The sequence below is a fragment of the Oxyura jamaicensis genome, chromosome 4, assembly GCF_011077185.1.
Source record: "Oxyura jamaicensis isolate SHBP4307 breed ruddy duck chromosome 4, BPBGC_Ojam_1.0, whole genome shotgun sequence".
NCBI classification, from domain to species: domain Eukaryota; kingdom Metazoa; phylum Chordata; class Aves; order Anseriformes; family Anatidae; genus Oxyura; species Oxyura jamaicensis.
Genome location: NC_048896.1, coordinates 13,742,370 through 13,755,408, shown reverse-complemented (window position 1 = coordinate 13,755,408; position 13,039 = coordinate 13,742,370). Strand labels below are relative to the sequence as shown.

The window sequence follows — 13,039 nt, the reverse complement described above, 5'->3', positions numbered from 1 at the left end:
CTGGAAACTCAGGTCTCTGATCCTGCGGGCCGGAGAATAAAGGTTAGAGAGAGAGGATTTAGGATTCACCCTTTCCTATCTCACTGTCTTCCTTTCTTTGTAACGTGTTAGACTTTAGGTACCCACCTGGTAAAAGACCTTGCACGGTCTGTGTTCATGGCTTGCGTGTTGAAATGAGAGTACTCCCATGTTGGCACAGGGATCTGCACCTGCAGACACGTGTGTCTGGTGGGGGCTGAGCTCTTTGTAGGTTTGCAGAGCCCCTAAAATGCATTTGTGAGGTTGCTCAGAATCGCAACAAATTCCTTGTTAGTTCATGTAATGTGTGACTTCTTCTTCCAAACTCGCAGATCTCTGGCCAAGAATGAAAGAAAAAGTCCTGTCAGCCCAGGGTGAATGTCAGAGCCCACGTGGCACTTGTCCTGTCTGCCCTGCAGATGGGTTTTGAGTGTCAGAGTGAGGGAAGGCAGCTTGGCTTTCTGAGCTGTGGGAGCTGCAGCACCCTGCGCTGCTTGCATTACGGAGTCCTGGCTGGTCTGTCTCTTTTCATGTGATTAGTATTGAAGAAATCCTTTGTGTTGCAAAGCTGGGCTTCTAGGCTGACTCCGACAGGCTTGGCGAAGGCAGCGCTGAGCTCTCCCATGGGACTGGGGCCGAATGGGGACTGTAGGCGCCACTGGGGTTTGGTTTGGGGACGGCGCAGTGATTATTAATGGGGAGCGCAGCCGGTCGAGTCCTGTTGTGTGTAAACACTGCCCGGACTTCCAGAGGGGTGGTTCTTTCCAATTCCTGGTGCTTGTGTGCCAGCAGTGGGTTTTCCTTCCTTTCTGGCTTCCTTTACTGCCAAGCAAGCAACGTGAATGTCATTATACAGTGCCCTGTTATCTACAGTGTTTGCTTGTTGTAGTCATTGTGCGATATGAGAAGTCCCCAGGATCGCATGATGCACGTTCACTCCCCGGGATCTCCTGCAAACCTGGGCAAGACCAGGAAGAGAAATGGGGAAGCTGCTGCTTCTGCATTTTTCACCCCGCTGGGGCAGGCTGCTGCTGTCTGAGCTCTTCCCTAGGTGTTTGCAGAGGGCTGCGATCTGATAAGCCGGGTCTGGCTCGTGGCCTGGCTGCCGAGGATGAGGAGGAGAGGAGGAGGACAGGAGGACGTCTGTGTTTGTGCATCAGCACCCACTGAAGGAAGCCTTATGAGCAAGCAGGGTTTGAAAGACGCGAGATGACGGAGAGCTTTGCCTCTGGATGTATTTTGTTTTCCCCATTATTCTATTCACTTTATCTCTGTTTACCATCAGTGTAGCCATTCATTTCTGCAGATGGGCTTCTGAGGCTTGGTATTTCCAACCCGCTCGCTCGGGGCTGCTTTGCATGGGTGCTGGTGCTTTTACGTAACTGGGTGTGTGTGTGGAGCTGGTGATGAAGCAGAACAACAGCACTCTTGAGGTTTGGCAGAAAATAGTTTCTTACGTTATTACTCTTGACTTTTTTTTCTTGGCAAAAACAAAAGGAAGCTTTAGCAGGTAGGAGGTTGCTGCCTTGCCACAGAAACATGTTCTCACGTACGGCTGCTGCAAGGGCAAAACCACCAGCCGGACCCAGCCCTAAGTGTGGCTGACGTTTGCTGTCCCAGCTAGCAACCAAAACCCTGCTCTCATTGATCACGAGACATGGATGTTATTAACCTTACACCACTCAGCCTTCTAATCAGTGCTGATTGCTGGCTTTCTTAATTTTTTTTTTTTTTTGGGGGGGTCTGGCCCCCCCCGGGAGGGAGGAGGGACAGAAAAAGCTGGTAACCAAAATAAAGGGGAATTTCCAAAGAACTCATCGTTAGTCTCTTTATTTTTTAAAGCCCCTGTGAAGCTGCAGGGACAAAGTTATGTGAAAGATGAGCGCTTTGGGAAACCATGTCCAGTACGGCCAGATCAGTGAGAGGGAAGTGGTGAGCAAAAGCAAAGCAGGCCAGCGAGCGTGTCCACGCTTGATGAAGCTGGGCTGGAAATACACTTCCAATTTAACTGGGGCAACCATGTATGCCAACCAGCTCTCTAAAAATAATTATTTGGAACTTTTTTTTTTTTTTTTTCCAGTCTTTTGCCCCCGGTGTCATTTGTTTTACCTCTTCAAAGTGGATGTAAAGTGCTAACAGCAGCGTGATAGCGCTCACCTTGTTCTTGTTCGCTTGCAAAGTGGCAAATAATCAGTGCTGGGGAGCCCGTCCCTAAAGGGAGCTCTCTGATTTCAAAACACCTTCCCATTTGGTATTTGGGTTTCTGTAACCTTTCTATTATTGAATATCGTTATTTTCTTGTGCAAACTGATGTCAAAAATATGTATTTTCTCTAAGTTTAAGTGGTGCAAACTAGAAAGCACTCTTGCTGTGCTAATGCTAAGACCAAACGAAAGTAGCTTGCCAGCACCGATCGTATAAGGGTTTTTACACTAAGGTGAATTCCGAAGTCTTTAAAACCTCCCAGGTTTTGAGGAGAGACAACATTGTAAAACTAATGAAGTGGAGTTGCTTGGAAGTTTGTCCTTTCTTATCCTGTTCTCTGTCTCTGAACCTCAGCAGTCCCAATTCCTTCGCTGTGTCCTTTAGGGTCTCTGCTAGCGTGTGCCCATGGCCACCACCTCTGCTGCCACGCTGGGGCTGGCTACAAGCGTCTGGCAGGCAGCACCGAGCCTTCTCTGCCACCCTCCTCTCCTGTGGGTGTCAGGTGTGTCTCCGCTTTCAAAAGCACTTAGGATTTTAATCATCTCTGTGACTTCTGCCTGTCAGTTTTGGTTGACGTGGGCTGGCAGGAGAAAACATGGGTGGATGCAAAGGCAGCACAATTGTCTAAGCCCAGCTTTCTCAAGAGACCAGGCTAAGCTCTTTGATACTGGAGGAGAGCTTGCAGCTCTCTGTAATTTCATGTCCCTCCCTGCACCCAAAGGTTCAGAAACCAGAAGGCAATACAAAACACTCAGGAGATGGGTTTGCCCAGCATTTGTGATATTTAAATATGTGCATTGGCAGTGCTGCAGGGTTTTACTGGCCCTGCAATTTTTTTCTCCTGTGCTTATTACCAGATTTATCCTGAGGAGCAATGAGCTGTTGGTGGTGTATTTTGGCATCTGGATGTGGATGACAGAATATGCGAGGAAGCTGCAAAAGGAAGTTATTTTGAAACTGGTGGATGGTTAAACTTTCAGAGTCAGATTTAATGTGAACACAATTAGAAGAAGATGTTAAAGCAGCGGTGCCAGTTTTTTAAGCTTGTATTATACACGTAAAGCAGGTTATAAATATGCTATTCAACATTTCTCCAGCCAGCTTACTGCATTAACTGGATGCTTCATGGAACGTTTAGGTTGTTTTGCTGTTCTGTTTTTTTTTTCCTTTCTTGACAGCTGCTTTGTGATGGGCCGCAGCTGGCTGGACAGGCTATTGCAAGTGAGCAGATAGGGTTCGGAGCTGGAAAAAGGAGAGCTGGGCTGGAGACTGAATCACAAGAAGGGTTCTGGTGCAGCTTCACTGACACTTGTGGTTTCCTGGGCTGAGCCAGTGGATTTCGATCTTAGTTTTGAAAATCAGTGTGTGCATGCACACGTTTGTCCATGCTGCATTGGACCCCATAGTGTTTGGTGTTGTACAGGTTTGCAGAGAAGCTATTCCTGCCTGGGAGAGTTTGATAGGACATACGTGAGTGAGAGGAAAGGGATCGAACGCATATGCCAGTGAATGTGTGCATGTCTGTAGTCAGTGAGGATTGCACGTGGTGTTCCCATCCTGCTGGCTTGAGTGAGGCAGGAGCACGCCTGAGAGCTCGAGGTGCTCAGTGGACAGCTTTGAACTGTGCTGAGCTAAGTAAACCGGGCAGGTTTACACAGGGCAAGGCAACGAGACCAGAGTTCAGAAATCTGGTAAAGCTCTTCAGCGGTTAATACAGGAAACTCTCGGTCCCTTTGGTGACCGACTCTTCAAACGGTTAGCTGCTGCTTGTGTTCTGTACGTGCTGGCAATTGCCAGTCTGCATTGCTTAGGGTTCTGCGGTTCTTCAGCTGTGATGTGTTCAGCTATTTTGGTGAAATTCTTCTGCAGGGGTGGTTTTGTGTTTGCTTGTTTTTCCACTCAAGAGCTCGCCGTTTGTTTCTCTCTGCTGTGATTGACTTCGATCCCTGCAGAAGGTAGGAAGGAAGGGCATTGGAAAGGAACCGCTTGGAGCTGGTGAGGAGGTAGTGCTGCCCGTCTGACCCACGGTGTGCCTGAGCAGGGCCTCTGCTGCCTGCTGCTGCTGCCTGAGGCTGATCAGGTCAGGTCAGAAAAAGGAACACCAAGGCTCTTCTCAAAGTCAGAGTTTTCCTTAAGAAAGTGGACTTGGAAGCTCTCCTCTTTCTTAATTACAGAAGCAAAGTTTATTTTGCTTTTAAGAATAATTAGGTAGTCAGGTTTCATTTTTGAGACCAACTTGACATGGAAAATCTTTCCAAAGTTTTAACTCCTATTCCCTCGCCTGTTGTGGACCACCTGGCCAGTAGGATTTTAGAAGGAACAGGAACTGACCTCTTGCAAGATCAGTGCCATGCACTTCATCTCTTGCATTCAGAAGTCTGGCAACTAATATATTTTCTTACAGACTACTAACTCCCTATTTCTCTTTGGAGATGGTGCTGGAACTGTCTGAGCTGTGCTCCCTTACTGTCATTTTAAACAAAGAATATAACAAAAACAACAACAGCACAGTTTTATCTCATGCAGAACCTTATTCTTGCTGTGCATTATATGCAAATGAAAATTCAACTGAATTACATTTATTGCTCAGGAGAATGCTAAAGGTTTTTTTAATCATGTTTTTCAAAAACTTAGTGATGTAATTGCCGAGAAGTTAACGTGCCTGCAAACTTATAGTTAAGTGGGATAGAAGGCCAATAAAGCCTTGTCTATTGGCACGTGCCTGGGAAGGCTGCGTTACTTACAAGGTTAAAACACGAATCCGATCGCATGAGGTTTGTAATTGCTTTGTGCAGCTCAACCTTCAGAGCTTCGCAGTGGCAGCGAGCCAGAATTCCCTCTTTGGATGCCTGCTCCGAAAGCCTGGCCACCCATCAGCTGACCCCAAGTCCGGCCCCGACTTCCTTCCAGAGGGCTGGGGCCGGTGAGGCGCATCCGACCGCTCGTGACTTCATCCAGCAGAGATGTGCTGCGTGTGGCTTTTCTCTAGTGCCCTGTATTTCTGTAAGCAGATGGACGTGAGTCACTGGGGTGGAGGGATTTGTACCCCTCCCTACACTTAGCTTCTCAACAGGCCTTGGTCTACAAAATGAAACCTTTTTTTTTTTTTTTTTTTTTTTTTTTTTCCCCAAAGTGTTTATTTTGCTGGATGCACAGATTTTCGGCACAGCAGATCTTTGCTGTCACAGATCCCCAGATCCTTGCTGGGCACTGCAGGTGCTGCATGGGACGGGCTCCTGGCCAGGGCTTCGTGGCTGTGGGGCTGCAGTCGGCCAGGCTGGATGGCTGCTCAGGATACTTGGCCAAGTGCCCGCTTTGCTTTGGGACTTGGGGAGGGTGGTGAATATCCACTGACATTTGGGGACCGTAAAGTCAGCAGCAGCTGCTGACCTGGGAAGGAGTGCTCCTGCTCTTCCCACCTGCCGTTGTGGCAGTGTGTCGGCGGGTTGCAGAGATTTCAGAGCAGTGAAGGATCACCCCTGCCCCAGTTCTCTGTGCCTTTCATGTTGTTTGGAAACCTCAGGCGGCAGTAGGATTTCTACGCCATCATGTCTGTGTTTTTAACTGAATAACAAACCCTGCGGCAGGCGAGGGTCCCTTCCAGATTCCTCTACCTGGCACGGAGGAGCAGGAGATGACAGATGACTGCTGCCCTCCAGTTTCAAATAAGCCATGGACAAGACTCCTGTTGTGTTTGAGTAGCATGGTATTTTCTAAAGTGATGAGTGTTTGGCTTGATCTTGCTAATCTCAACATGAATGACCTCTTTGAGGGCAGATTTCAAAATCCCGAGAGATCCATCTCTGGTACGATCTTACACAAGCACACAGTAGCCTTGGGTGGTTCGTGTTTTGCATAAGGCCAGTAATCTGATGGAGTGAGTAACCTACTGATACTGCAGGAGCGTAGACACTCAAATACGTGTTTGCGAAAGGGCTGGAATTCCCTCCTTTGTTTCACTTTGTTTTCCCACTGCTCCGCAGTCAAACACAGACAAACGCCAGGGAAAGCAAACAATCTGCATTGCCACTTGTACAATGGGAGGAAACGGGAACTGCACAGGTTTAAAAAAAAAATGGACAGAAAAACTGCTTCTGGTTGCTCTTGGGTCATGAAGGCAGGGGTACAGTTGTTTGCATTAGGAGTAAAATAATGTCCTTTTCCTCAAGGCTGTTGTACCATTGAAATGACTCTTGTCCATCCCTCCCCTCCAGCCAGTGTGGCTTGGGCAGAATTTCAAGCGATTGATAAAAATCCTACGTTCTGATCTCTGGCTCACGGGTTGCTATTTTAGTTTATGGGAAGTCCTGTACCACTGCTGGCTTAGTTGTCTTCTACAGTGAACTCAGTCCCAGTGATGTTGTTTTATTTCTTGTTTCTCTAAGTGTGTGACATAGATAGGAGCACTGGGAGGAACTCCTGGGTTTTGTTGGGTTTTGTGTGTTTATTTATGTATTTATTTATTTTAGTCTTACCCCTGAAACTTATAAACTTAAAAATACAGAAATTATCAAACCAGTATTCTTCAGTTTGGGTGAGTGTGCAAAATACTTACCTACTTCTGGGATGGGATAAAACTGGGGAGGGAGGGAGGGAAGCAATGGAAGGAGCAGAATGACCTGCACAGAAACAGGGCAGTGGTGTTTGCTGGTAAAGGAACGTGCTTTTCACTGAAAACTCAGGTCATTTTTGCTGTATATGCTGACTCTTGCAAAAATACCCTTTTTAGTCTGGAATGCAGTGTTACATTTTCGTTTTTTGAATGTTTTTATTTCCATGCACGTACTATGTATCTCATATTTATTAATTTAACATGCTTTGCCTTAAAGTGCACTGAGTGTTATTAATTAACTTGTATTCTTTATCTGTCTACCAGCTAACATGTTAGATTTTACTGTTAATGGTTTACAACCTGAGTTCTGGGGCATGGTGGACAGTGTCCAGCTCCGTAGGATGTCCTATACTGAAAGTATAAATCTTACCTGGCTCCTTGGAACACGGTGGCGCAGCAAGAAGAGTGGGAGCTAGCTTATGGTGGGGAGAGAAACCTTGAAGAGCACGTCTCAACTCTTAACAGTATATTAATATTTATGTTGCTCTCCACTTCTCTGGTCTACGTCCCCAGAAGACGCCGGAGACCTTGCGATAGAAGTGCCCCCGAAGCTTTATGGTGTTGGTTAGGGTAGGCTTTCTGCAGCCTGGGCTGCACGATTAAAAGATTGAAGCTGTGATCAAAGCCACAGCCATGTTCCCACCTGGCTGCTGCCCTGGCTTCTTCCTGGGGGTTAACAAAAAGGTTTTCTGAAACCGGGAATTACCTGCCACAGACTGCTGTGTGCTTCTTGTTTTTAAAACTCAGCTCACGAATTGCTGTGGGTTACATGTTCGTGCTTAAGATGAAATGGATCATTTTTGGAATCCAGTGCTAGTGTTCAGCACCCTGACTGCCCTGAGCTCTACCTCCGACCATTAACTAACAAAACCAGCCCCAAACATACAAACCCTGCCTGCTTGTTCACACCAGCCAAGACCCCAGGACAGCAGGATGTCTGGTGTGAGCAGCCGTGCACTGCCGGACGGCGGCTGTGCCTGGACAGGGCAGCGTACCTGCAGGTACCTCGTAAGGACTGTGACTTTGTTGGGGTCACTTGCAATAGGGCACGGTGTTTCCTGGCTCCCCGTGCAGAGCATTGTTTGCCACGTAGTCTCATAAAGGCTCTCCTTGCCCCACCAGGATGGAAGGGGTGGAGGGGAGAGGGGCAGAAGGGTGGGGACCAGTTCTCTGGGGTGCAAAAAGCCGAGCTGGCAGCCTCCCAGCAACCGCAGGGCCTCGTGCTGGTTTGAACCCTGGGCTCGGGTTTCAGAGTTCATTAAGTGGGTTTTCAACAGGAAACCTGCCTGCCAAAGTGTGCTTTCAGGAGGAGCCTGCAGCTGAACAGCTGAGCCTTTACCCTGCTCATCCAGAGCAGCTGGCAGCAGGCTGCAGAGGTTATCCTGTAGTCAGTGCCTTTGGGTGAGGAAGTCCTCCAGCCTCGAAGTCTTCCACCTCAGACAGACAGCCTTGGTTTCAAGAACAAACCTGGAAGTCACAGAGATGGCCCTAAGGGTTAAGTTTGTGCTGTCGGCTAGCTTGCTGGGTTCGCAGGCAGGCAGTGTAACTCCAGTGACCCTGGAGTCTCCTGCGGGTGTTTTGACCAACAGCAGAAGTGATGCACACACACACATGTGATGGCAGAGGGTGTTCGGTGTGATATTGCCCTCACCCTGAGCACGGGCACCTTGTAAGCAGGCACACAGCAAGGTAGGTCCGGGAGGGGAGCTCTCAAACCTGGTGCTCTGCGTGACCACAGCCTGGCGGTCTCAGGTCTGTGTCACCGAGAGCTGGGACCTCGGGGCTCTACCTGTAATATTGGCCCAAGCCAGGGACTCCCAAACTTTTTTTTTTGTTTGGACCCAAGAGGAAAAGATGCTGTACATAATGAAATTTTATGTAAATACACTTAATTCAAGTAAAGCCCCCTTATCAGCTAATAGCTTGACTGCTAACGCTGATACTCTTGTTTGCTCTAAATTGCGTAATGTTTGTCTTGACCCTCGGTAGAGGGCATAGATAAATGATGCCTTTATCTATCTGAAGTAAGAAGATAAATGCATTTTCACTCAGAATAACACCAAGCGATCCATCCCATTCCGCACAGATCTCCCTGCAGAGACAACGTGCAGTTGGAGCTCATCAGAAACAGATCTTTGGCACGAGCATCTGCTGCAAATGTGGCTGCGATGACCAGCATGCAGATTCTGAAACGTGTCTGCTGGCCCCAGGTTTGCAGCACGTTACTGCAGCGACTCACTGGCAATCGCAGCCGACGTTATGTGGAAATATTTTCTGGGGGAGAAGAGGAATTTCACTGGACTCGGAGCTAATGGGAGGATTCCTTCCAACTTGGCTACCTCACCAAAATGTAGGCAGGAACTTCAGCTTTAGAAAGTTGCTGAACTTCTGAATCGTTCCAGTCTGAGTTCTGTGTGCGATGGATAGCATTTAACGCTGTGCTTTGGGTGGGAGCGGGGGTGGCTTGCAGATGGCTGTTGGATGCTTTGGCTGCATTCTCAGGAGTCAAAGCATGCTCCCAAACTGCGCGTCTGGGGGAAAGATGAAACCTTGTAGTAGTGAAACAGGGGCCCACAGAGCACCGCTGCCCTCAGCCCAGTTTCTGGGCACTAAGTTTCTGGAAATAAACAGCACTGGGTCTTGAACCACAGCAGGCTGGTGCCTGGTGATGGTCTGCACAGGATGAGCTGCTGCAGGTTGCTCAGAGGACTGGGAGTGCTGTGCCCCTTGTTCTTCCTTATGGTCTGGAGTAAATCAAAAAAGACACACATTTATGTCTGGTCCCTGGGAGTAAGTGCATCTGTAGATCTCGTTCAGTTGGGCAACAGTTAAAGCAGCCAGTTGCTGCTGGGAGCCTTACACACACACACAAAAAAAAAATCAGAGCACCACCTTTCAATTCAAACATGCTCAAACTTGTGGCTTCAGCTGAAGTACAAGTGTGTAAAAGTTCCCATGAACTCTGCCTAACCTCTGAGATTTATTGATAAACGAAAAAATGAGGGGCCAGGCGCTGAAACCTTTCCTTACGTAGCCTCTAGTTTGTTAGCAAGAACCCCGGGGCTGGGCTCAGGATGTTTACTGCTTTTAGAAACGTTGAGACAAATGAATCTGAAAGAGTTCGAGGAAGCAACATAAAGGAGAGAGACCTGAGATTTTCACTCTGACTGCCAGGATGGCCGTGGTCTCTGCCTTAAAGCAACTCAACGTGCAGCCTGTCGCCCAGTCAATGACACAAGATTTAGTGGTTCTCTGTGTGAACATACATAGGTGTCCTCTTATTTGTGCATGTTAGGGTGGTGTGAGAGGTAAGTGGAAATGACGGTCTGTGCTGGGCAGTTCTGGCATGCCGGTTGGGGCATATGCTAGCAGGTTCGGACACTGGAGAAGATCTGTTGCTCTACAGTAACATTGAATACTTGAGGAATATGCACAACTGCAGTCAACATTAAATGTGCCAAAATGGCAGTAAAATTATCTTAAAATTATATTAAAATGTAGACATATTACCTATAGATAAATACTTAGCTGCAGACCCTGCCCAAGCTTCTGGGGCAGAGAAGATGAGGTTGTCCAGCTTAGTACAACCAAGAACCGCGGAAAGCTCTTTTCAGTAGGTTTGATAACACTTGTTGAGAATAAATTGTTGCCAGCTGAGAATTGGCGCAAACCACTGAGTTTTTGCTGCCCCTTTACCTTCTGATTGTTTTCTTTTGTCCTCTCAAAAAAAGGTTTGGATTCTCTTGTGTATTGCCCCTCTCTCTGTTTTGTTCTGGGATAATAAAGGCGTCCAGAAGAAGATAAGGGTGGAAATTGTGTGCAGGTAAAGTGCTGCGAGTCCATGTCAAGGCTGCTTTAGCCAGTCGGCGGCTGTTTATCTCAGGTGAACAGTGGGATGTGGGCCCATGGGTTTTGCTCGGGAAAACAAATTTGGATGTGAGGCAGATGTGTGCCTGAGACAAGGTGCAGGGCACGATCCTGCCCTCTGCACAAGCTGAGCTACTCTCACCCAGCCCTCGGCAGGGCTGCAGACCTGGGAGCTTTTAGGAGAGGGGAACAGGGTCGAGTGGTGCATCCCATGCAGAGATGCCTTGTGACCCACAAAACAAAAGGGCATGCTGTTTTCTTTCCCATAAATGCTGATTTTCCAACCCTTTTTTTTTTTTTCTGGGATTCAGCATTCTCATTTATAAAGGCAAAAGTGAGTGAGAACAGCAGGTTTGCGTGCAGTGGGAACAACTGTGGCTGCAAAACAACTCAGCTTTTGTGCAGAGGGACAATTTGACCAGGTCTCACACTGAAATCAAAACTGAACACCAAGCCTTTCCCATTTCTCTCTACTGAAATATTCAGTGCTGAGTGCGATGCTAGCCTACTACTGATTTATTTTTAGTAAAGAAAAGAAACACATCCCATACTTCGCTGTAGTTACAAAAATCAGAGTAAATCCATGATGCAGAACACCTGAGGGTGTCCCACCAGTGTGGTGGGTTGTTCTGCTGCTCTGTGCAGTGCGAGCCAGAGTTAAACCAGGGTGCCAGCCTGTCTGGCATTGCTGTGCCTTGTGGAAGGCCCTCTCTTGCTCTATTGCCAAGCCATTCAATGCCTGGAAGCCTTCACAAACAATGCCCTCCAGCAGCAGGGCCGTGGCTGCTTGGGGAAGGTGGCCAGCCAGGGAGAGATGGATGTTGATGTCCCTGTCCTGCCGGAGCACAGCACCACGGTGCTGCACGGTGTGGGCTTGGGGGGTTTGTCTGCTTCGTCTTCCTCTGACATCTGTGACCATACAGAAATCTGAGCGCTCTAGTTCATGAGAAAAAGCTTTGCAGTCCCTGGGGTGCTTCAGGGAAGGAGGGCACTTATAAATACACAAAATCTCAGCAGGATTTAGTTTTCTGTAAAAGAAAACATGACTGTGACACATTGCCTGAGAACGAGGCATCGTTTTTCTTTGATGCAGAACTGCTTAGTCGTTGAAATAACGCTTGTCTGCAATTTTGTACGATAGGACCTGGGTTTTAAAATGCCATCAACCTAGCTTTTAATTTTGCAGGTGTAAATTGCACCTGCAAATCATTTTGTCTGCAAACCACAGCATTTCATGTTTGATTTCCCGATTTCCTGTGGCGTACTTAACTGATGTCAGTTAGTTATTTCAATATCCAGCTTCTCAGGCACTACTATTTCAGGAACAAAATTACAGTCTTAAAGCTTCGAACCCATTTCTGAACCTTTGATGGAAGGGAAGAGTTAGGAAGTGCAGCCAACCCACAGTTCATACAAATCTTTTGATACAATCCTTGAGATTAGTGTTGGGTATTGTCAGAGAACACTGTGCTTTGCATCTGTTGAGCAACTTGATCTAACCGAGCCAAGAAACTGTGCAATTTTCCAGTGAGATTCCTGGTTGCTTTTCTGAAACACATTCTTCTGAACCATAGTTTGTCAGTCTTAGCAGTGAGTTTGCTCTTTTAGTAGCTTTATTCCCTGTTGCCTCCTTTTTCCTAACTTTGTCTTGAAAAACTAACTGCTTAATCTAGTATTACCAGTTACCTGTCACGTGGGCTACGCCTCCTCCATGGGAGATGCATGGAGACCCATAAGCTCATTCCATGTCGTGCTCTGACAGACGAGTTAAATGCATATTTGCTACCACGTACATAGTTTGCATGCATGTTTTACTGACAGTGCTCTGTTTTCCTAACAGGGTCGCCATGTTAAGACTGGGCAGCTCGCAGCAATCAAAGTGATGAATGTTACTGAGGTGAGTACAAACCCCAAAATAATAAAAAGCTGTTATCAACGTGAGGGAAAACAAAGAATCAGATTGTGAGAACGTGGGTAGCTTATAAGATGAACCACAGGTATAAATTATGGTAGCTGAGCAGTGGATTATGGTTTTCGGAGTACTGAGAGGCCTTAATACAACCAGATTTTCAATAGTGCCTGTCCAGTGGCAACAATAAGGGAATGCACGTCTCTATATTTTGATGCTCTGAAATAATGAAGAGAACTCTCTTCCTGCTTATTTCAAGTTGATTATCTTTTTGCAGAGATAGCAAGTAAAAGATTTCCTGTAGCTCTGTGCTGCCCCTTCTGTTTCAGCACATCCTCTCCTTGCCAGCCATTCCTCAGTGTATCTACCCTGACAGCTAGCAAGCAGGAACATGTTAAAAAATGCAAATGTAGCACTTTTTTATTGCT

The 13,039-nt window shown here is 47.3% G+C and overlaps 1 protein-coding gene across 3 annotated transcripts in view; it reads left to right on the top strand.

Annotated features, from left to right (window-relative positions):
• The window catches only part of NRK (Nik related kinase), a 91,807-nt gene that overhangs the window by 14,054 nt on the left and 64,714 nt on the right, over window positions 1–13,039 (top strand). For all 3 annotated transcript variants that reach the window (XM_035326546.1, XM_035326545.1, XM_035326547.1), the window contains exon 3: window positions 12,543–12,599. In XM_035326546.1, coding sequence (XP_035182437.1) covers window positions 12,543–12,599 — 57 coding nt within the window. The remainder of the gene's footprint in view (window positions 1–12,542; window positions 12,600–13,039) is intronic.